We start from the raw sequence: 24,853 nt of genomic DNA on the forward strand, positions 1-24,853 counted from the left end.
TTTTGTCTTTAGCAGATTATGTTCACATGCAACTGAGCACTGCACGTGCCAATGGGGGTTTAGTTTGTATTCTATTGAAGCACCACTGAAGTACTTCGACGATGGGGTTGTTTTACTGAATTAAATATACTGATTTATGCCCAAATGTCTTCGTGTAAACAGTTTGACAGAGGCACACACATGCAACGGCCCGTAGCACCATTCGATTCCGGAAATCTCCTATCCTCGAATGTTGACGCACGCGCGCCACCGAGTACGTTGATTTTATGCGCTAGTAGTGAAGGAAGAGCAAAATGGCGGAACTCGAAGACGTTACCTTGGATGGAAAACCACTTAATTCCCTTCGTGTGGCAGATTTGAAAACGGCATTGGAAAAAAGAGGTCTACCAAAAAGCGGTCAGAAAAATGCACTTGTCAAGCGACTTAAGGGGGTAAGTTTGGTCACGATACTTTGCTTCCGCAAAAATTCAAGTTCAGTCGGAGTCTCGTCGGATAGGCCAAGCATCAGTGGACATATGCGAGAAGCCTTTGCATAGTAATATTGGTTATTACGTGCTTGATTCCGCAGGTGCTGCACCCTACCCCCTAATAAATTGCATTAATAAATATTAGGTAACGTTGCTTACCACATATGTGAAGCTAGTTAGTCACCTACTCTGCGAAAACCTAACTCCATATTATGACAAGATGGCCCGCGTTCGTTGTGTTTACGTGAGTCAGTTGATAGTGCTGTCCAGAGTTTCCTCCCCTTGAGTTGATGTTTGTTTCGTCAAGTAAGCGGCGTGGTGTTCAGGAATGGTGAAGCAAATGGCTCACACAGCAAACTACCATTCTGTAACTGGACTGCAGTGTCTGATTGGAATTAAACATCCAATCGCTAACATTATTTAACTTATTCGGCCTAACGTAACGTTTACGTTAACTGTTGTCAGAACAGAATAGCATAAACTTGAAGTGTTGTAATTAGTCATAGGCTACCGTCAACCACAAATAACATTAAATGGCTTTTACTTGCTAATTCGTGGTTATATTGCTACCAGTTAACTATCGTTATATATTTTTATTTTCACGGTCTTATTAACTTACGTTAGTTTGACCCCCCTCCCCTTCCTTTTGCTACCATAATGTTAACGTTAGCTAATTTAGCTAACTTTAGCTAGCTAACTAACGTTGCGGTAAACAAGTGAATTTAAAAAGCACACGAAGTGTAGGCCGAACTAACGTTGACGTTAAAATGTTGAATTAGTGGTAACGTTACACTATTGAGGTTGGGTGCTGCATGTATCCTCACTACAACGCCCATTCATTTCCAGTAACAGAACTTACTGATACAGTCAATTCAGATAGCGCTTTTAATAGAATTTGTCAGGGGAGGTTATGCAACGTATTCTCTGAAAATGTGCGTTTTAATTCAAAACTACCATTACTTTGTAAAAACTATTATACAGTTGTAATACCAGTAAAACACACCTTAAACACCCGTGATAGTACATTAATTACATTTGAACGGGAACTTTTGAACATCCGACTTGACAAAAATGAATCAGTGTAGGCTATAGTCTATATAAAATATAATTTAAATAACTTGGGATCAAGCAAACTATGTAGTCTAATAATCCAAATGCTTTTTTGTGGATTAATTCTTGCAAGTTATTATTAACTACCTGGGGCTTTCCCGCGTCTTTTTAAAGTGTTTATTAGCACGTTGTCATATCTGTTGTAAAACCTTGTAATATCTGGTGATTGTCCTGGCCGATAATTTGGCACAGCACAACGATAAACCTTTGCGGTCTCAGGGAAGCATCGTACAAACCTTAATTTTAATTTAATTATTTTTTTATTAGAAAATGTTACTTAAAAAAACTAAAATGTATGTCTAGACCTAGTTGCATTATTTAGCACACAGGTATTTATCTTAAGAGAATATCTCTTCCATGTGAAAAAAGATGTATTTTCTTTTTGTAATAAGGACAAGGTCCAACTTGGACCTGCTTGTCAATTATGTGACCTTACCAAAGTTGTTTACACACATGGAAGTTGTTTTTACACACATGGAAGCTTTGGGTGGAATGCAGAAGGCACATATTGATTAGGCTGAGTTATTAGTTTATTACCTAATTAGTTATTACCTAATTATAGGTTAATTAAAACAGTTTTGTGATAAGTGATGTTTCATTTCCCATATCCCTGTGTAAAAGTCAAGTACTGTGAAGCCAGTGGGAGCATTCAAATGCCATTTATACAATTTGTACAAAGTTGCAGTACTTTAGATTTAGTAACCACCTTACATCTTACCAAAGTCTGTAATGATACACATGAGCAACTGTGTACTGAAGCTTAGTGTCATAACATGATAATAAAAGAAAAGGTTGCATTTAATAAATCCATCCCACTTTACAACTTTGACATAGCCAGGATAAATGTTGCCCGCATTAAAAACTAAATCTCAGAATCACAAACATAGGATAAGATGTTTCCTACTATGCATGGAGATAGTTCTTCAAAGGATAATTAAAGGAAAGACAGTTTTGTGGATTGATTGTATAGTTTGCTATGATGGAATGTAAAGGAAATGTCTAACTAAGAAACGAGAATATGATTAATAGACATTAATTACACAAACTGAAATGGCTAGACAGATATCTTTTACAATCCAGGTGGTGCAACAGCTGAATACCATTGATATATCATAATACTATGAAAATATACACCTGGTGTCCTTTAATTTGTCAAATTGTTTTTTGATTGGGTGCTTAACATAAATTTACATAAACTAATAACCTGATTCAATAATAGAATGACTTAAAAATTTGGTCACAATCTGCAGTTACCGTAAAACTCAAATAGTTGCCTGTCTCTTTTACACGCCTGGTGTGGCTACAGGTTTGAATGAATAAAGGCCAGGCTCAAATAGAGGCATGGTCTGTTTTCGGGTTGTATTTAATCTCCTAAAACCCACCAATATTACCTTTCAGTGTGGTACAATATCTTTGTAAATTACGTTTGATAAAAATGTGTTGAATCTGTCCCGGCTCTCCCCGCTATTTGGATCGTTATTGCTTGTATCTCTCTATTAACACTCAATGAACAACATCTCAACACTAAATGAATTATCCGTCATCGGATAGCCTACGCATTCAACGTGTTTGAAATAACTAATTCGATAATATTTCCCATCTTTGCAGAGGAAATGTTTTGTGTGAAAGGAATTAAAAGGCCTGTCTCAAATACAAGCCTGTGCAGTTTGGCGATTTTGGAAAATAAAAGCCAATAAAATACATACATGTACATATGCATGAGTTCTTGTTTTGTTTTTGAAATATATACTATCCCAGTACCAACATGTAAACAATCTTTCCCTGATGTCCTCCACCTCACAAGGCAAGGTCTCATCTGATCTGGCAAGATTAGGCGTCAAAGTTACAGTTCTGCACTACCAGTCCTCCCAGTGCAGTTCTAAAACAGTTATAAAGAGTAATGACGAAACTGTCATAATACCGTAATTTAAACACAGATTTCTAGATAGATAGATAGATACTTTATTGATCCCCAGGGGATCTCATTGCATACTAGAATTCTCATTGCATACTAGAAGGAAACTGTAGATATACTCAAATAGTAGTGAGGGTTTATTTTAGTAGTAATAGAAAATAAAAATTGGAAACTTTTGTTGGAGTTTGTTTGAAACAATTGTTTGAGGATTTGTCTTCATAACAGTTTACCTCTGATTGTGCTCGTTTACAGGCTCTCATGTTGGAGAACCTACAGAAGACATCTACCCCTCATATTGGGCTGCAGCCCTAACTCTCAGGTGAGATCATTGTTTCGGCCACTCCAATTAGAACCATAGTGAGACCACCACACATTGGTTCCTGGTCCGTTTTTATATCAGCCAACCGGGGGAGCAGTAGATGCCAGTAGTTTTTTTCTCTGTTGAGGCTCCTGAGAAAGGCACCTGTCTCTTGGTCAGATCTAGTATAGTTACCGGTATATGGATATATGCAGTGGCAACGTAAGCTTTTTGCTTTTTCTCACATAAAAGCCAAGTTGACCATTACAAATATTTAAGCAACTTCATATTAAATTTCAATAAAATTTTTGTGTTGAGATTCTGGAACAGCCCTTTACATTTACACCACAATGGGATTAATATGTAATACCAAGGGCATAGTTTTTCTGACTTATGGTCGAGCAGAATGTATGGTAGAAGCCTTGTGAGTTCATTAGGGAGGAAATATGTCTCTTCTGTTACTACTCATCATTGATACACTTCAAAGACTTCAGCCATTAAAATCTCATGGGAGGATATCGTGCAATGACATTTCTAACAATGTCACCTTAATTATCTTGTGAAATTTGTAAGTATGTTAGCACTAACTACTAACTAATTGATAATAATTCAAGTGCTCTTAGTACTGACTATTAGTGTATTTAGAGAAACATCTCTAAACAATATTTGAGGTAATCACATAAAACATTGTGTACAGTTCTTACAGGGAGCTACACTGGGTGCGTAACTAAAATGTTCCGTTCGCGTTGCGTCTCCAGCAAAAGTTAGCTTCTACTATAATCAATGGAAGTAGCTACACCAGACGTGATGGCGGTGCGTACGTTCGAAAAAAATAGCCCAGTCTTCCAAAATGTTTTTTGTGCATCTCAAACGGAGCGTTTCAGTTAAGCGCTCAGTGTAGCTTCACTGTTATGGTGAAAGGCATGTTTCTGACCTAGCTAGATAGCTGTGCACACTTATTTAATTAATAATAATATCTTCCAGGTGCAACAAATGAATGGTGCTGCAGAAAACTAAGCAAAATTTTTAGTTGAAAATTGAGTGTATGGAGTGTCTGAATGGGAGAAGTGCATTGTGAACATATATATACATGCATGGGGCCAAGGAACTCGTACAACTTGATGCTCCACAAAGTTGTGTTCATTTTACTTTTGCAACCACAATTGCATCATGGCACATTTAGTTGTCATAATAACTTATTAATTACTGAACTCGAGACCCAAAGCATGCACTATTACAAATCAGTTCAGTTATTGCATGAGTCTCAAATAGGAAATGGATTGCTATATATATTTTACCCTTTAATATGTTTCCCCTTCCTTCCCTTAGATTGGTGCGGAGATGAGTCAGAACAGTTTCATACAACAGTATCTGGCAAAGCAACAGGAACTACTTCGACAGAGACTAGAGAGGGAGGCCAATGATGCTGTTGACAAAGAAGGTAATGTCACCAAATCCCCATTGCAACCTGCATCTTTGATAAATGTTGGCGCCACCATTTCCTATGAATTATGGACCACTTTTTTTGTATGTGCTCTCTATCAGCTCTCTAAATAGAGCATTTGTATTGGCTCCCTATCAGTAAGTTGTCACAGTGGCGGAGCGTCAGGAGGACCTTAGCAAAGTCCATATTAGCATTAGCACATGTCCATAGCTTCTGAGTGCTGACATGTGATTCCTCTGCTTCTGGTCTTTCAGCAGGCATGGACAGCCTTGCAGGTGGTGAGGATGAGGACAACACTGAGGCCAATGACAACTCCTCCTATCGACCGGAGGTCAGCTTCTGCAGCCGCTCACATGTACTAGTTGAATGTGTTTGAATGATAGACCTTGTGTTACACAAGTGCACATTTGTGATAGACAGATAGATGGTTTGATCATTTATCTCAAGGTAAATCAAGGCATCCAGTAGCTTATGACACACATACAGAACAACAGAAATATTCACTTTCATTTCAACACTGTAAGGGCCTGTGTCCACCAATCAGATTTTTTGCGCCGATAGCTCCCTCAACCTCATTTTCAGAGCGCTTCAGTCAAGTGTTTGTTGTTGCTAGGTTACGGTCGTCGAGAGAGAAGTGACATTGCTGTTTTTAAAAGTCAAGGTGGGGTCCTTCAAGGTTGCTATTGCTATGTACATCATCATGTCCCAACAAAGTACTGTTTCAATGTCAAGCATCCATCAAAGTCAACCAAATTCTACCAAGGCCGAAGTCCTTCGTTTTGCCGAATTTTTTAGGACGCATGTGTGTATCCTCTGACTGCTCAGCACACCACAACCCTGTGCACACATTTATGGAGGATTTAAAATCTGTACTAAACAAGGCAGTTCACTATGTATATAAATGCAAACATCATCTTAGTGTCTCTATGTAAAGTAGCATAAATTAAATATGGGCTCAGATCATTTTTTTCAACTTTGAACTCTTACACCGTAATCATGTAAAGACACCATTTAGAAACCTTTTCCAACGATTGTGAAAGTGAGCTAAATAGTAGTTTTTCTTTACGATTTTGCTTAAATGTTGCTGCTCTGGGTTTTATTTTGGCAAATTAATAAAAAATATATCATTTAATTTATTGACGGGAGAATGACAGTGGTGCATTCATTGTTTTTCAACAAAAAGCGGGCAGGAGGCATGATTTTCAATAACGCACACCTGCAGCTTCCCGCACACTCCCTAGTCTGTTCCATTGTGTGTTTTCCAAACGCTAAGAAAAAGCCTTGCCTCGTCTTTAAAGGATTTGACTCAGCAGAGCTAAGTTCTACCAAGCATGAATCCTCGACTTTGAGAAACAGCCATTGACCAGCCCAGTGCTGTTCTAAAAGTTGAACAGATTTCAACTTTCAGAGCGCTGCGGGGAAAAAAGGTCAGCGTCGAAGGCTTTTTTCCGCCGAGGGCGCTGAGCGCTATGAACGCTGAACTTTATAAGATTTGTATAAAAAATAGCCGCCATCGGCGCAAAAAACGTGATCGGTGGACACAGGCCCTAAGGATGGTAATACAACTGTGAGTTGATAGTCTATCCAGATTTCACATTCCAGGCAGGGAACTGATGCTGATGTAGTATGCGTAAGTGAAAGTGATTTAGTGAGATGTTATGGTAGAGTTAGTGTCATGGGGGAAGTGAAAAAGGTGAAAATTGCAAGAATACAATTACTGTGTCTGATATAAAATACAAAAAACTACACAGCAATAGAAATTAACTATACAAATCCTTACTGCATTTTTACTGGTTACAGGCAAACAAAACACATAATTTTTTATTTAAAATTTTAGATGTTTTTTTTTTTTTTTTTTAAGTTCTCCTTTCTCACTTTACAGCATAGTGTCATACCCTCCCGGCCCTCACTAATTGAGCCACAGGAGGTGAGAGGACAGGACCAAGATGGTCCACCGCGTGCTGTGGCGTCCCTCTCTGTCCGTGTGGTGGGCGAACCAGAACGCCAAGCCCCAGCCGGGCACATGTCCCAGCTCCAGGAGAGCCAGAGCACACCCTACGCTGCCGCTGGGTCCGCCCCATCAGTGCTCCAGCACAGTCGCTTTGCTCAGCAAGCGGTCAGCCAGTCTGTGAAGGAGGACAGTGATGACGATGACGACGACGACGAGAGTGAGGAAGAGGAGGAGTGGGGACCTGCGGCTGGGAAGAGGGGCGGCGGTCGGAAAGCTGCTGCCACGGCGGCGGCGGCGGTGGCAGCGCAGTTCCTCCCCACCCCGCAGAGGTCCCGGCGTAAGCTCCAGCCACCACAGCATATTCCCCCTCAACCCGCGATTCAGCCTCCCCTTCAGCTTCGCCAGCCCACCCCTCCGCCCTCGCCTCCTCTCGAGCTGTCCTTCCCCCTGCCAGACACCCCCAAGCAGAGTCCACCCGACCTGAACCAAGCAGCCGTGGCTGTGGCCGAGGGTCCACCTGCCGGCCTCCAGAGGCAAGACTCCAGCTCCAGCTCTCGCTCCAGCAGCCCCGAACCCCCTGCCAAACTTGGCCGTGGACCCCTCAGCCTGCTGGTCCGCAAGATGGAGTCAGAGGGGTTCGAGGGGGCGTTCGAGGAGGAAAGTGCAGCGGCAGCAGCGGCAGCAGCGGCAGCAGCGGCGGCGGCCGGTCAGAAGGAAGGAGCACCTGCCGCTGCTCCGGGTCCAGTGATGTTCCATGGAGATGCTCACAGCAGTGGAGATAAGATGGTTTCTCCTGGTGCCCAACCTGTCTCCCTCCCCCATGGATTAGACGCTGTACCCACCATCACCTTCAGCTCTGGGGCTCCAAAAAGAGGTGTTATTACCACTCTGGCTAATATGGAGACCGAACACGTGCAAGGTCCATCTGAAGACGAGAAGAGGAAGGATGAAGAAGCAGCCAAAGCAGACAAAGACAAACTGGAAGACTCTCACGGACAGCAGACCTCCTTGACGACCTTCCAGCCTCTCTTTGATGCTTCTCTCCCCACCTCCCCTCCTGGTACCACTGCATCTTCTCCTCCCCCCTCTGCGACCAAGAGACGCACCTTCTCGGATGTCCCCCCACCAAAGGCTCTCTTGTCGCCCACCAAATCAGAGCCCACGTGCTCCGACACGTCAGCCAGTCCTCAGCCCCCAGCTGCCCACAGGGGCAGCATCCTCTTCACCGGCAGCCACCAGCAAACTGCCCAACCACCTGTCACTGAGAGCACAGCAGACACCGAGATGCCCAAACAAGCGGGCAGACGACAGCCATCAGAGGGCACTGCCCAGGCTGCGTCTCTCTTGCCTCCCTCACCCCCACCAGATGACACTGAGGCTGAAAGGAAAGGCCGTGGAAAGGAGCAGGGTAGCAAGCGTCGATCTTCTGCTTCCAGTGACTCCTCATCCTCCGACTCGGACTCCTCTGGGTCCTCCGACTCCGAGGATAAGTCCTCTTCCGTGAGCCAGAAAAAGGTGTGAGATTAAAGGGTGAACAGTCTCCTGCTGTTTTAACCCATCTTATAATTATACAAAACAAATGTTTTACTTGAGTGGAGGGTATTCTTGTCCACACTATTAGTTCACAGTGCCATGAATGAATCCTGTGTGCTCCTTTGTGCTTTTCACTATACTTCATAAGCAGCCTGTCCCTACCTCTTGTGATTCATCATCATGCTTGATTTCAGGGAAAGCAAGACCAGCGAAGATCTGATGGCAAAGGCGATGGAAGTGAACACACTCACAGGTTGGCTTACAGGAGTGCTGCTGCCTCACCCACACAAGCATACAGTTTCAGACTGAAACATACATCTATTTATCTATTTATAATTCAGCCTGACACTTACCACACATTTGTCAAAAGATTCACAAGCAGTCCAGTTCTCCTATCTGATGTGATTCTCTGATGTGACCATTTTGGCTAATCTCTCGGCACTAACTTTCACTCTAAATCACTGCACCATACCAGGATATATGCTAACTTCTTTATCTAATGCACAACATAAAACTCACCTGATAAGTGGCATAAACTGAGAAAAAAATATATTTCTGCACATCATACATAAAAGGCATTTTTGCATACATGTGAAAATATGTTGAAAAAAGAGGTTTGTCGATTGTCTTGCAAAAAGAACTGATTTTGCAGTAAATCATACAAGCTGTCCACACAAGACAGATTTAATGACCATTTAGGTTAAAGAATCGTTTACTTTGCTTTGCAAATGCATTTTTCCCTGCAAGCCAGCTCCCCCTGTTGGCCGGTTTGGGAGTGGCCTCGTCCAGAACTATTTTAGGAAAGGCGAGTTTTCTGGGCTCCCCATACCTTCATGGGTGGAGTGGCAAAATGAATGTCGCCATGACTTTGGTGAGGGCATGGCCTTTTCTGTATAAGACTTGTGGCTAACGTTTGCCTTTGCCCAGCTGCCACAGAACGGGCATTTGGAAGAGGGCGAGGCGTATTTCCTTTTGCTGTCTCCAAGTGAAACCTAAGAGTGCCTTTGTTGGTCTAAAAGGAGGAGGAGGATCGTTTTCATTTTTTACAGGATGACCACATGCAGCTGAAAAAAGACTGCAGATTAGTAGCTCAGCATCAAGTGGAACCTTTGGTCTGTGGTCATGTGTCAGAAATAAGACGTCGTCTTGTGGCATTATTCTGAAGAACTTTCCATTGAGAACCGCAAATTAAGTTTCTCTTCTGTGCAGTCACTGGAATAGGACTTGAACAGGGGACTGAGTGGACTTAGATCAGAGTGTATATATACATATTTATTTATTCATAAATACGTACAATACTCATAGGCTTTGTTTTAAGTGGTCCTTAAAATAATAAACTTATGATTGAACTTAGAGATGCAATTTTAAGAATGTTAAATGTTTCTTGGCAATAAAGATTGCACCACCCTGCTGCTACCACCACCACCACCAAGAATGCACAGCCTGCATCTTATGTTGATAGAAGAAGTATGGTTTGCATATGGCTTAAAAACGGCATAGCATCTCAGCATTCAACTGTATATATTCAATATATTATTAATATTCTGTGCACAAAAACATGACATCTTTGACAAAGATGTTTGAAATAGTTCTCAGATCATTTGATAATTTAAACAGCAGAAAAACAGTGTCAATTTCAGGTGTTATTGTTAGCTGTGGCTGGGATTATTCTGTCTTCCATGAATGGAAGACAATGTAACCAAGATGAAATATCAGTAACTATAAGGGCACCCAGAGAGGGCACTGACCTCTGCCAGGACGAAAGGCCCCGCTCCGTTTTTACAGTAAGCACAGAGTGATGGAAGGCGACCCTCCCCCTCTTGCAACTCTAGAGTCTTAATACCAAGGATTCAAAAATGATTTAGGGCATGATATAGGGTTACAATCAAGCAACTTTGGCCATGACTTTATTTCTGCCATGTTGTATTAATCACATAAAAACACAGGCTTCCAACAGGCTGTTAATGTGTTTTCTTCTGCATGAGTGGGGAAATGTTTCATACCGTAATGGAACGTGCTGAGAAGTTGTCGAATCATGTCCTTCCCAAGGTAACAAACTGTGTGGTCGCCGAATGAGATATGGCAAGCCGACATCAGTCGGTCATATTTTTTGTCAGGCACTCAAAACGACAGCCTCGAGCATGTTGCCTTGGAGAGGGAGAGGGCCAAAGCCGTGTGGGTCCTTTCCCTTGTTTTTTTAGTCTGCCTATGGTTCCTGTTTGTGCTAGTCAACATGGCTGCCGTCTCTACGCCGCTGCCATAAAACCGACGCATTGCACAATTTGCCGGCTCTTGTATTCGGCACCTCGCGTCTGCGGTTAGCACAGCTATTACGCTTAACCAAAGACGATGCTTTTCGAAGGTCACAAAAACGGGTGAGGACAAGCTTGCTCCTACAAACGAAAAAGAGAAACATACGTGTAAGGTGTTGCCTCGATATAGGGGTGACACCAATATTATTAAAAAATGTGAAGCTTCTTCCGCGTCTTTGAGACCTTTATACAAGTGCGTTTATGAAACGACTAGCGTGGTCGCGTTCAGCTAAGTTGCACCTGGCCTCGTAAATTAAAGAACATGAGGTGGACGAGTATTTCTCTGTTCAGTCTCGTTTACTTGTTAAAAAAAAGGTTTAGTGTAATTAAAGTTTTAGAAGAAAATCGAAAGAAATATGAGGATATGTTTTCAGTTGCTGATCGCCACAATTTTATGAGCTAAGCTGATACAATATAACAAGAGGACTCCATGACTCTAATGACATCACTGTATTCATAATTATTAGGGGAGAGCCAGACATGCAACAAATATAGACTATGGTCTCTATTTATTGTGAATGTGGTAAAATGAACAATAACCTAATTAAATAATTCCTAGTGTTCACCTTATTTTCATTTACCAGTCAATCAGCCATTACAACCCTAATGTTTTGTTCTGTTATTTGTCTTCTCTTGTCACTCTAATTTAGTCGTTCACCTGTGTGTTATCACTTGTGTCTTTTGGTACCCTGCAGCTTAACCTAGCTTATTTTTTTGTTTTCTTTCTTTCTTTCTTTCTTTCTTTCTAGGGAGGTGAAAGAGTCTGCCCTCTCCGAGTCAGCAGATCCGGCTGCCATGGAGACGATGGAGGGGGTTCTTGATCGGCCGGGCCCCCAGGGTCAGACAGACACTCGGGCTGAGCCAGAACCTAATGAGGAGTTCTCAGACAAGGTAAGAATTAACCCTAGCAATGGCAGTTTCATGCCCAGGGGGTAGGTGAGGTCACAAGGTGAGGCCCTGGCTGGTGTGTGTGTTGAGATGGAGGAGTTGCCTAGGTTGTCTTGTAGTGTAGATATGTGAGGTGATGGGTTTATCTTCTTCATTCTCTCCTGACCCTCTGCAGACTAATGTCAAGGGATGCCAGGATAAATTGGCCCATGTTCCCTGTTATCTGGTTTTGTGTAGACTGTCGTTGACATTATTGATATTTATAATAGTTTTAATCAACATATTCCTTGACATAGGTATTCCTTACAGGTGCAGTAGGTAGCATTTTCTTTAAAAAATAAAATAAAAAAGAACAAGAAACATGGAAATGGCAATTTCTGTTTACCACAAAAAATAATCAGAAAAAATCTGGGCATGTATTCAGAAAGCTTAAAAGGCTAAAAGTAAACTAATGTGTTTGAGTCATTTTTTTACTAAAAGTAGTTCAAGAAGAAGTAGTTAAGATGATTCTTGACTCAGTTAGACCAGACACCAAAACTAATAGAATATAATCAGTTTCTGTCATTCCACCATCTGTCATACAATGTTTTGGATAATTACTGTTAAAGGTATTACACCCTCTCCATCATGAGGGAATGACCAGCCCACTTATACTTGGCCTGTGGGAAGCGTATTATGTGATGTGTAGCCTGTGTCAATTTGATTGTTTTTTTTTTTTTTTTGGTAGGCTCTGAAGCACATGCTTGTTCACTGCTGGCACAAACATGTCAATCATCAACCAATTAGAGAAGTTTTTGAAAGCAGGCTTGACACTAGGGCTCCAGTTCTGCTTTGCAGTGGACACATTTCACCTTGTTGTCTTCTTTTCTAAGTTTGAAATAATCCCAAAACTTCAGACATTCTCTGCCTTCTTTTACAGACGGTTTCTTGGCTCTCCGTCATCGCGCCAACTTAATTCTGAAAGTGGTGTGCGCGTCAGTAATAACAGTCCGAGTGAAACAATGGTCCCTGAGCTGATCAGGCCTTATAACGCAAGTGGTAGGATTTAAACGAAGCTTTGAGGCAGAGAATTTGCCTCCATCATTTTTTGTAATCAAATTATGAGATGTTTGAGTAGTTGTTTCAGCCCTACTTGAGACCATACCAACTGAGTCTCTCTCTCTCTCTGCTTAAAGAGACTTTTTCAACTTTTTCTTTGTAAAAGTTGGTCTCAGCAGCTTAGTGAGTAGAATTTAGGAGAAAACTTTGTTAGAGTCTTTGATTGCAACCTATAAGAACTGTTAGTGGTAAGGTGACATGCTTTGTGAATACAGGCCCAGATCTTAATATAAAATTCCTGAATAGTGACTAAAAGGAACACAGCATTTGAGATACAGATCTTTATCCCACAGATAATTAAAGCTTGTTTGGGGGAATAGAGTGCATTTTAGGTATCATAATGGTAACACCATAACCCTCACATCTTCAGAGCTGAGCTTGGTGGCATTTAGGTCTGTAATGAGACATTGCCCCATCTTAAGTTTGTTGAATGAGGTCAGTTGTCAGTAGAAATAGTCTTTGGCTCTGTGATGGCCTTGAAAAGCATGAGTGAGCAGCCGTGACGATAACTTGGGCTTTTTAATCTGCTTATGAGCGTGGTGCAAGTTTTGTCTATCTAGCTGGTAACTATCTTATGCTAGTCAACAATACCTTTTGATGAATAATGATATGAGTATAGATAGGAAAAAGCCTAGAAAATATTTAGTTTCTTCTCAGACAATGCTGCCTATTGCACCTTTAAGTAAGCATAGCCTAATATGGACGACACTTTTCCTTGTTAGCTTAGCTTAGCTTCCCAACTCCTGGATATGAAGTCAAGGATACTCAAAAAAGCCTAGTGGAAGTCAGTTGATCCCTTGAAGTTGAAATCAGTTTATAAAGCCAGACATATTTATTTTGAATGTGTATGTGTTTGGGGGAAGTGTTGTCTTGTCCAACCCTGTTGGTCCCAGAAGTAAAATAATATGCTACCACCATATTATCTTGGTTAAAATGTAAATTCCCATTAAGAACTGTGGGTTTTTAGAGCATATTTAGCTTTTAGCTCTCAACACTAATGCCATTACTCTTTCTAGTGTTGTTTGAAAGTCTTACTTAAACACAGTGTGAATAGTTACACCATAATTGTCAGAAGATGATGCATGCTACTGTCCGTTGCGTAAATGAACATGCATCTGGACTGATTACATTTGACAGATTGTGGGACTGATGGGGTTAATGGACCCTTAAAATGTCTGGGGAGAGATGTAGGTCTGTCTGAATTATTCTCCTCTCTTCTCAGCCTCTTCACATTCCATTTCCTCTCTGCTATCCCACTTTTGCTCTCTCTCTGTCCCACTTTCTTTCTCTCTCTCGCTCCCTTCCTCCCTCCCTCACTCCTACCCACCCTCCCTCCCTCCTACCCACCCTCCCTCAGCCTTTCGCCTCAACTCTGTATTTGGTGGTGTGCCTGACTGTTGAAAACCCCAATTGATTGCTTTTTTTGTGAAGGTGCCCTCCCCTCCTTCATTGCCCATAATGGTACCTGCCTACTTCCTCCACCTCCTGTTCCAACATCAACACCACCACCACCACTACCACTGCTCCTCTTCCTCCACCTCCTGTGTCGCTATGCCTAAGCGTGTCGGCTGTACCTGAGCTAGGCTCCCCAGATTCACCACTTCACTGAGTTAGCAAGAACCCATGGAAAAGCTGCAAGGACACTCGAGAGCATCTCACTGCTAAGACTGAGAAGGCACACAGGGAAAAAAAAAAAGACTTTTACTTTGACAACTCTCCCCCCCTCCCTCCCCCTGCCCTCTGCCCCCCCTTCCCCAATCGTCCCAGCTGTGGATGAATGACATTTGATGTGGGTGGTGGCCATCTCATGCCCTCTCTTACCAGTGCAAGAAAAATCCAGAAACTCGTAAATCGCTTGAGGAAGAACTCCGAAAGCCCTGGATTCTCCCTCTGCAAACAGCACACGTTTGTTGTCTAGCTTGTGCTGCGGCCATCTACCATTTGTCCTGCTCATCCAAACTTGGCAGACGGAGCCTTTCTGACGGCGCTGACCAACTCGAAAGGACTCTGACTGAACGTTCCAGATCTGCACACTCTGGTGAGAAGGATGCAAGTGAGCTCATCATAGTGCTGCTGCTGAAATGGAGTTAACCCATTTTCCCTTGTGGGTTTGGACTGGGCCATGATGTGTTCCATAGACACCAAGTCAAGTTTCCTCATCTGAAAGCATATGTGGCCATATTTTGAGGACACCCAATGTTTTCCTGACACGTTGATTGGAAAACAAAAGACACTTCCATAAGCTCAGACTTAAAAAATGGATTACCACGCCTGGATTTAGCAAAGACTTTTGACTGATCACGCAATCCAACAACCAATGAACAATTACAGAAGTTTTAAATCCCAGTTTGCACTGAAGCATGAAAATTAGGCTTGGTGTCCTGGTCTTGGAGATGTCCATCCATGACTTTGGTATATGAAGTTTCATGCTGAATTGGTTTTGCATTGATGCATTATGGACATACACACTCTCTCTCACTCCTGGATATCCAGTTGCACTTGTGAGATGGACATAAGTAATCTTCTCACTCACAGCATCCACTTCGAAGGCACCCCCATTTCAAGAGAGACCACTGCCCCAACAAAAGACTTTGTATTATGATGCTGGGAGTACTGCAGAGCTCTATAAGTGATGGACCCAACCAAGCAGAAAGGGGACTTTTGTGTCAGGTGGCCAGTTGGCACTTACACCTTGTCAGCCTCACTGATCTACCGGTCACTGATTGGACCCTTGTTGCCTAGATACAGTGCACACTGCCATGCGATTGGGCCATAGCCAAGCCAGTGAAGAATCAGGTGTCAATGGTACAAGGAAGTACATTTTTTACAAGATAGATTTATTTTCCATTAACTAATAGACATGACCGTTTCTTCACAGTACTCAGAGAGTGCAAAACAGTTTTACTTTTTTAATGTGTAATGAAATGTTTTTAATATTGTGAAATAATCCAATGGCCTTTTTTATAGCTTTGCTGGAGATGGAAGTGTCATCATTGTGTACAGAATAAGTGGCACCGCATGCCTTCAGGAATAGACCTCAGTGTACTTCCTTTTAAAATAACCTATGCAGCCATACTCACTTAAAATGACAATGGTAGAAGAAGGGCTGTCATTCAGGAAGACAGAAACTCCAGTGCGTTGTTTTAAAAAAAAAAATAAAAATAATAAGAGAAGAGAGCCTAAAGATACCATAATTTGTGTGCTATAACCGATGTATCCACAGATTGATGTCCATGTCATTCTGTCCAATTAGAACTCCTTATTGTGAGTATGTTTACCATCAAATGGTAAGCAAGTCACCAAGGGACACTGATGTAACGCCAATTGTCTGTTTAAATCAAACGAGACTGATCTTGGACTGGGCTGTTCCGTTAGTAAAGGCACTAAAGGCTATTGTGCTAAGGATTTTTTATAGTCAGGGCATATTTGTAATATAAATCACGCCTGTTGTGCTATACATCTTTTTTGTAGCTACTGTAAGCTGACTTTGTAGCTATTGTGAGCCCATTGAGAGGTCTCTTACTTTGTCAATCAGCGTTGCTTGGCTTGGGCAGACACATTTAAAATTGCTTCCAAGCTTTAAAGTCAGTTGGTTTGTTGTATCGTAAGCTGAGACCAATTTGGGATTTTCTTGCACTGGAGCGACTGTGTCTCTGTATTGACTTTTTAAAAATGTTGATCCCCATGGTAACGGTAGTTTGTTGGAGTGGTTAAATTTTTCACTCATGGGTTTCTCCTCCTTACCTGTCTGTCCTTTCTTCCCATCTCTCTCTGTCCCTCTCATTATTTTTGTGCTTGTTTGAGTCTCTCCATCTCATCTCGTACACCCCTGTGGGGTCTTTTTTTGTTTGTTTGTCCTCTTTGCCTTGCAGAGCGCCTCAGCGAAAGGGATTCCAACGCGAAAGATCTCTCTGAGTAGTAAGTACAACTTACTTTTCTCAACAGTCAGAGGTCTTCGCTAACATAAACGTAAAACGGAGTTTAGCTCCCAATTTTTTTTCAATTAAAACCAGCAACGATTTGACCCATCTGGGTCTTCTTCAGGCAAAGAAGAAGGTCGAAAACATAGCTGGTTTTAATGAAAGATTTGGGAGCTAAACTCCGGTGTGCGGAAATTACCTCTCTTTGTTTTACTTTTGGATATTTTGTCCTGCACCTGGCTTAAAGAAACCACTGTACCAGTCTTCTCTAACATACAAATCTATTTTAGAGGGCTTTCTTATTTTGAGTATGAAATCTCTGTTTAAAATGGCAGATTAGACTGAGGCCTCAGAGTACAGATAACTGATAAACTTACTCATAAGCCAGGCTCAGAACACATTACCAAATATGCTGAGATGGTTTGGATGAACCCTTCATCAGTATTTTATAAGAATTCACACATTGCTTTGTATATTGAATTGTTCTGTAAAGAAGTTTGGCAAACTTTGTCTTGTCTCAAATTTGTAATAATTTCCAGAACCATTTGTCGCCTCTGCCATTACAAAAACGAATCACAAGGTGGCGCTTTAACAAACTATTTTGTAGTTTTGGCCTCCAGATTGGATGATCCACCTATGAGCTTTGTGAAACATGTGTTTCCAAATTTGACCTCCTGTGCTCATGAGTCATGATGAAAAAGTGTACTGACTAAAAGTAGCAAAAGGATCTGTATTGGGTTTAACTGCAAGATGGTAAATAGACAGTTGGAAACAATTTGTCACTTTTTAAAGAATGTTTTTACAAGCAACTAGTATGGGTGTTATCATAAAATGTATTTTTAAATTAAATTTCATGGTGGAACGTGTGAAGGACAGATGAGCACACCTGCCGTTCAAATTAGTGGCCAAGGGGTTTGCTCTTATCTGGGTTGGATCACCTACCTTGTATACAAAAATAGCAACATTTATCAACAAATCATCATAAGACATGAGTTAGTGTCCTAGCCTTTTATCAGCTCCAATTGATGTTGATATTGGTTATTTTTTTGTACTTTTTATTTTTTTAAATTTAAACTGCAGTAATTAGATTGCTAGGGTACTGTCGCTGTATACCACACTGTTGTTATTATTTAACAAAATGCTAAAGTAAGGAAATGTAATCCTTTGGCTCTATCCACAGGATTGGAATTCCCCATACAGTTGTTTGAGTATTTGATTTTATAGCAGTTATTTCAGCAGTATATTTTGTCTTTTGTTGTGGATTGGGTGATGCCGTTGAACTCCAGTAATCCTTGAGATTACAGTAGTGCATTCCAGGGATTGTTGCCACACCTCTGTTTTAGTGTTGCATAAATAATGTGGAACTGTGATGAGGGAAGGCTTTTATGGATAGTTAAACAGCAACCAGTGGGCCTGGCTACTCATTGGTGAAATAACCCCCCTACATAAAGTGCTTTAAGGGTATGTAGATATTTACCCAATGCATACCTGCACTCATTCATTGGGAAGTGCTAAAATTAGTCTTGACATTTATTTTATTTTGAGGCAATACTTGTAAATTGACTGACGTTTGTTTGTTTGTTTGTGTGTGTGTGTGAGCAGCCAGTAAGTCTCCAGGTGGTGCAGAAAGTGGTTCTGCGGAGACCGAGTCGCCAGGTGGGGCGAGCCGAAAGAGGAGATGGGGCTCAATCACGTCCGTCACGGCCAAGAAACCGTCAATCAGCATCACCACTGACTCCCTCAAGGTATCAGAAGGTCCAAACCAAGAACAAACAAAAAAGTTAATCCAGTTCATGAAATGGACCAGTTTAAGCATTTCTTCTTACAGTAGTTGTTGTTGAGTAACACTTTAGACATACAGTGTAGCACTGTAGCTGCCTGGCAACTCTAGCTGTTGGGTGCAGAAACTTGAGCTATTTAGAAGTAGTGACCTCAAGAAACAGAGATCTATGTGAAAAATCGCCGGAATTCTCCTTTAACTTATGTATCTTTAATCAACTCTTTGTTACGGTCATCTCAGTCCCTGATACCGGACATCAAGACCTCGGAGGAGGCTGTGGTGGAGCTGCACCCAGAAGATGTATGTCTCTCAGGTGAGGACGAGAGTGCTGAACGCCAGGACAGAGAGCCTGACAGGGACTTGAAAATCCGGCGCACCGTTACACAGGTACTTTTCCAAGGATCAAGGATTTTTATTATTTGTCACATACGTAAGAGATACATAGAGTAAAACATGTAGTGAAATGGCATTTAGCTGCTCAACTAACAACTTAAATAGGTTTTGTCCTCTTGGTTATATTGCTTCACAACTGGTACTGGTATGTGTGACCGTGGGACAATTGCACCGTGTGATTAGAGTGAGGTGATAAAAATCCTTGCTTTACTACACATATACTGTTTTACTATATGCAAATGTTTTTACACATTTACATTCAGGGACACATTCTCACACCAAGTTGTGCAGTGTTGGGTTTGACACTGAGGCACGAAATACAGATGAAGGCACTTCTCTGTAGTTTTAGTGATCACAGTGGAATTTATAGTCCTTTCAAACAATTCAAAAGTTTTTTTCCTACCTTTGTCATAGTTTTACTAGTCTAGAGCTGACACTATGACTAAGACTGAGCTGAAAACCTGACTTGTGCAAAGTAGGAGTACACAAGGGAACCAGACTGATATATATGGGGTGGGCGATATATATCGCCTGCGATAATATCGTGATTGTTGTTTTAACGATCAAATTGACATCATCGAGTATTTAAATTACTTATGGGGAAAAACACTCAATCACTTATTGAAGACTCATACATTCCCAGGATGTATGTGGGAGAAGCCCCTGGCTGCAGCAGAGCAAGTGTCACGTGATCACTAGTGGGTCACAACCTAAAACGTTGTCCCATGCACGCCTAATGTTTATTTTGTGCAGCGAGAGTAGCCTACTTGGGATTTTATGCGGCTACTTCTGTTCAAGTAGCATTGATGAGACAGTCACGTTTTTTCCTACACGGTATTATATGGAGAGAAAACATTAGCCTTTGAGTCAGTTGTAAACAAAGAACTATTCTCATGTAACTCTTTTGTAAATGGACTGAAGTTCGCTCTAAATATCTAGGTTTACCGATTATGCTAACCGTTAGCATCTCTATGGGATTTCTCATATACATTAGCCATAAGCTAATGCATTAGTTTCTATTCTGTAACTTGGAATGCTAGCCTACATGATTGCTCTTAAACAAAACATACAAGGAAATAACTGAGATGTACTCTGTTGGCCTGCTTAGTTTTACAGTGAATCCTATGTAAAGGTTTGAAAGGAACTTCAGCTTCAGACTTTCTCTTGGGAAACTGTTAGGCCTATTCATCTTCTCTAATGTAGCTGAGACCATGTCATTGCCACACACACAAGTGGGGGCAGAATTGGAAATGTGTCAGAGTGACAATGCATTGGTTGATTTGGTTAAAAAGTCACAGGTTAGGTTATTGGTTATTATTGTAATGATGCTATTCATAAATAATGAGCTGTAAAGTAGCTCAGACTTTAACAAAAACTATTTTTTAAAGGATATCGACTAATTATCGTTATTGTCAAAATCACAAAAAATATCGAGATATTATTTTTTGTCCATATCGCCCACCCCTAATAAATATATATTATAATATATATATATATATATATATATATATATATATATATATATATATATATATATATATATATATATATATATATATTATTATTATTATTATTATTATTATTATTATTATTTTATTTTTATTTTCTTTTTATTTTTTTAGGTGGTCCCTTCAGAGGACCAGGAGAATGGACAGATAGAGCTAGATGAGGAGGAAGAGGAGGAAGCCAAGGAGAATGAAGGGAAACGAGCCCGTCTAGACGACGGGGTGACATTTCATTGGACACCATGGAGAAGCATGGTGGCTTTTTAAACCAAGATGCAGAAGCCAAGAAAGGTAAATGGCAGTCATCCAATAGTGAATGTGAGTTTTGTGTGACGTTTGTGTCGAGTTTCCCTTATTTCCCCTTTGCCTCTACTCCTTTAGTGACTCCCAGCGACTCTGTGACTCGACGCTCCTTCAGCCAGCAGAAGTCCGGTGTGTCCATCACCATCGACGACCCTGTCCAAGTCAGCAAACAGCCGTCACCACCACGCGGCAAGATTTCCAAGATAGTCCACGTCCGAAACCTGGTGAGATCAACTCGCACGTGTATTTAAATGCAACCCTTTCCTGAAGTTGGTGATGGGCCTCACGGACCAAAAGAAACCAACCAACCAATCAATCAACCAACCAAAGTGTCTTGAAAAGCGCTATAAAAATTAAATATAATATTATTATTATTATTATTATTATTATTATAATTATGAAGGTGATGGACTTCTACCTTTTTAAACCCTGACATGACTTAACCCACCTTGTGTCATCTCACTTGACTGCTCCTCTACTGTAGGTGCGCCCATTCACCCTCGGGCAGCTGAAAGAACTGCTCGGCCGCACGGGCACTATGGTGGAGGAGGGCTTTTGGATCGACAAGATTAAATCCCACTGTTTTGTCACTGTAAGACAGCGCTGATGTCCTACTTGGTGTTTATGTACAATTATAAAAAAAAAAATACTAGCAAGGCATTAATGGAGGAATACTTTATCACTGTTAAAGTTGTAGGACTGTCATATGAAATGTCTTATTTCTCCTCTTAATAGTTTGTTCTTCCTCTCTTTGGCAGTATTCGACCACAGAGGAAGCGGTTGCAACACGTGCTGCCCTTCATGGTGTGAAGTGGCCCCTCAGTAACCCCAAAGTGCTCAATGTGGACTTCTGTGAGCAGGACGAGGTGAGACCTGTACTGAGGGCATGGATTACAACAAGTTTTCTCCTGTTCTTTTTTTTTTTTTTTTTCTGGTCATTCAGATATCCAAAATGATAAAGATGGACGCACTCCGAAATACTTGTATATAATTGTCTTTTAATAGTTTTTTTTTCAGTAGCAGCAGAGGTAACAAACATTTTGTCTGTTTTTGTGTATCTATCTGCATGTTTTCATTCAAATAGAAACATTACTGTCGTGTTTGTTTGTTCATGTAGTTGGACTTCCATAAGGGTCTGAAGCCAGACTGGACTCCTGAGGGCAGTGGTCAGCAGCAGGCTCCCGGACCTGGAGCTGGTGTCCGCGCCACCGGGCCGCCCCCGCTCATGGGCAACCTGGAACGCGGCCAGGCGGGCACGGGCAACGTGCGCGACCAGTGGGCCGAGCGTGAGCGCGAGATGCAGCGGCGGGAGCGGACGCGTTCTGAGCGCGAGTGGGACCGCGACAAAGTGCGGGAGTTCGGCAAAGTGGGAGAGGAACGAGACGGCAGGCGATCGCGTTCTCGTGAGCGCCGCCGGAGAGAGAGGGGAAAGAGCCAGGAGAGGAAGACTGAGAAAAAGGAAGAGGAGAGTAAGTCAAAGGCGCTGGTGGTGTCTCATGTCCAAGGGGAATATTCCCAACCCTATACTTTAGTCTTGCCACTCTGTTTCGAGGGGTAAGGAGTAAGAATGAGAAATGGCACTGGGCTTCCATGTTGAGGTCAGTAGGCTTTTGGTTTGGTGCTAGTAAAATGCTTAGAGTGCATATTGTGCCTGCCGTGGTCATGCTTTTAGAGGGTGCGGGGATGTGTGGTAGTTTCTCTGGTATCTCCACAGAGTTTGTAACTACTGTTGCACTTCTTTTCCCCCACGCGCTGCAACAGAGAAGGCAGCAGAGGAACCTCCTGCCAAACTGCTGGATGATCTGTTCCGCAAAACCAAAGCGGCACCCTGCATATACTGGCTCCCTCTCTCGGATGAACAGGTTGGTTTCTCACACGTGCTCCACACGCACGTACACACGTGCACACACATACATATACACACGCAAACACGTACACATGCGCACACACATACATATACACACGCAAAACACACACACACACACACACACACACACACACCTTCTATGGTTTATCAGAAATCACATGTGGCCATTGTCAGAGACACAGGAACACACAAAGGTAGAATTGTTTACTGGCAGGTTACCCAGACCACAGTTTGACATGCCCCAATCTCCAGCAGTCATAACTTAACATTCCTGCCATGTCTAGTCCGTGCAGAGGGATCAACAGCGTGTTGAGCGCAGGAAGGAACGAGAGAGGAGGCAGAAAGAGATGGAGGAGGAAGAGAAGAAGCAACAGGAGGAGAAGAAGGACCGGGGGACCCAGGGCCGAAACAGAGATGGAGGAGGAGGAGGCCCTGGAGGAGGAGGAGGAGGAGGAGGAGGAGGAGCGGCAGCTACAGCTTCAACCACCACCGGTGCCACCGCCAGCCGGCCAGGAGAGCGGGACCGCCCGCGAGATAAGGAGAGGGAACGGGATCGGGAAAGGGAGCGTGAGCGAGATCCCGAGCGTGACCGAGGTCGAGATGGTCGAGATGGCCGGGACAGCGACCGGAGGAGGGATTCCTACCGGAGCCAAGGAGCAGAGCCCAGGCGGTCCGGGGGCGCCGGGGCAAGTCGCCGTTCTCGCAGCCGCAGCAACCCCTTCAGAGACAGACGGCACTGAGCTTTCAGAGAGTGTGTGTGTGTGTGTGTGTGTGTGTGTGTTTGTACAGACATGCACGCCTGCCTGTGTGTGTGTGTGTGTAATAGTGGGGAAAACACTGTCCCCAGACACTGAAGAAAATACTTACTGTATCCCAGTTCCCCTTTCCCACCCTTCCATCCCAGTTACACACTGTCGCCCACTCTCTCTTTGTTAGTATATACTTTCACTCGTTGAAGGTTTGTGTCCCCATCTACTTGCTTAACTAATGCCCATCCTCAGGAACCGCCTGCCCTCTTCTCAAAGGGCTCGTCCTGTCACAGTTCTACCAGTGAAGGTCTTAGAGGGCCCCCCTCCCCCTTTTCTTTTTTAATTATGTTGCTGTATGGAATGTTTTGGCTTGATGCTGTGTGTATGTATTGGTTGTTTAACCCCCACCACCACAATTCTTCCTTTTATGTATTTAAAGAGCACTGGGGTTGTGATTAAAATATTATAAAAGCAGTTTGGAGGTTTGGGATGGGGTCGGGAAGGGAAGGTTCAGGAGCCACAAGGGAGTGACGGTTCAGTGCTGCACTAGTTTTCTTTTTTCACCCGTCACCTCTTATTTCTTTCTTTTTTTTTTTTTTTTTTTTTTTTTTTTGATATGTCCCAAAACATCCTGGCTGATCAAAAGCCTGCATCTCTCAAAGACTACATGAGACCTTCATAGTCTTAATTTCTCTAATTTTCCTCATCGACCCTTTCTTTCCTTTCCTGTGAAACTGTGGATGCGTGACCTGCAATTTTGTCTTTGTAAATCAGACAAGGGATGAATTTTAAATCAGAAATGAACCTTTATAGAAAGAGAATTAATGCTTTAATAATATGCTTATTTTAAAGTTTTACTTTTAGTTTGAGAAGTTTGAAGAATCATATTTGCATTTTTGATTTATTTTCCTCCTGTAAGTGTTGGATGTAAAAAGAATAAAAAAGGAGTATGATGTTTTAGTTTTAAACAGAAAACGTTTCATTTCGCATTCATAAAAACAAATCCCAGAGGGGCAGACCAAGCAGCCTGAAGAAAGGTAGGTCACTGGAGATGTCTTGTATAATTGTATGTAACTAAATGTATTGTGGGTGTGTAACAGAGCACAAAACCCATTGATGTTGGATGAAAAATGTTAATAAGTAAAATCTTATTTAATAGATGGGATATGATATAAATTGAAACAATAGACTGCAATAACATTACAAGATTAATACCAGCATTTTGGTTGTATTTCATGACATCTGATGTTCTCAGATCATTTTTTCCTTTGGAGTACTTGTGCTGCAGTTGAGCTGCCAAAAAAAGTTTTGAAAAGATTG

At 42.0% G+C, this 24,853-nt stretch overlaps 1 protein-coding gene across 1 annotated transcript; it reads left to right on the forward strand.

Annotated features, from left to right (window-relative positions):
• Positions 1–263: 263 nt before the first annotated feature.
• acin1b (apoptotic chromatin condensation inducer 1b) lies at positions 264–24,846 on the forward strand. The gene is given in 19 exon segments (XM_048236103.1): positions 264–431; positions 3,745–3,798; positions 3,800–3,811; positions 5,120–5,231; positions 5,489–5,565; positions 7,117–8,700; positions 8,913–8,971; positions 11,780–11,921; positions 16,889–16,934; positions 18,539–18,681; positions 18,957–19,103; positions 20,732–20,807; positions 20,810–20,905; positions 20,996–21,141; positions 21,402–21,509; positions 21,676–21,783; positions 22,035–22,386; positions 22,679–22,779; positions 23,069–24,846. Coding segments are annotated over 19 exon segments (3,957 nt in total). The 5' UTR covers positions 264–293; the 3' UTR covers positions 23,525–24,846.
• The last annotated feature ends 7 nt before the right edge of the window (positions 24,847–24,853 follow it).

The sequence above is a fragment of the Alosa alosa genome, chromosome 24, assembly GCF_017589495.1.
Source record: "Alosa alosa isolate M-15738 ecotype Scorff River chromosome 24, AALO_Geno_1.1, whole genome shotgun sequence".
Lineage (NCBI taxonomy): Eukaryota > Metazoa > Chordata > Actinopteri > Clupeiformes > Clupeidae > Alosa > Alosa alosa.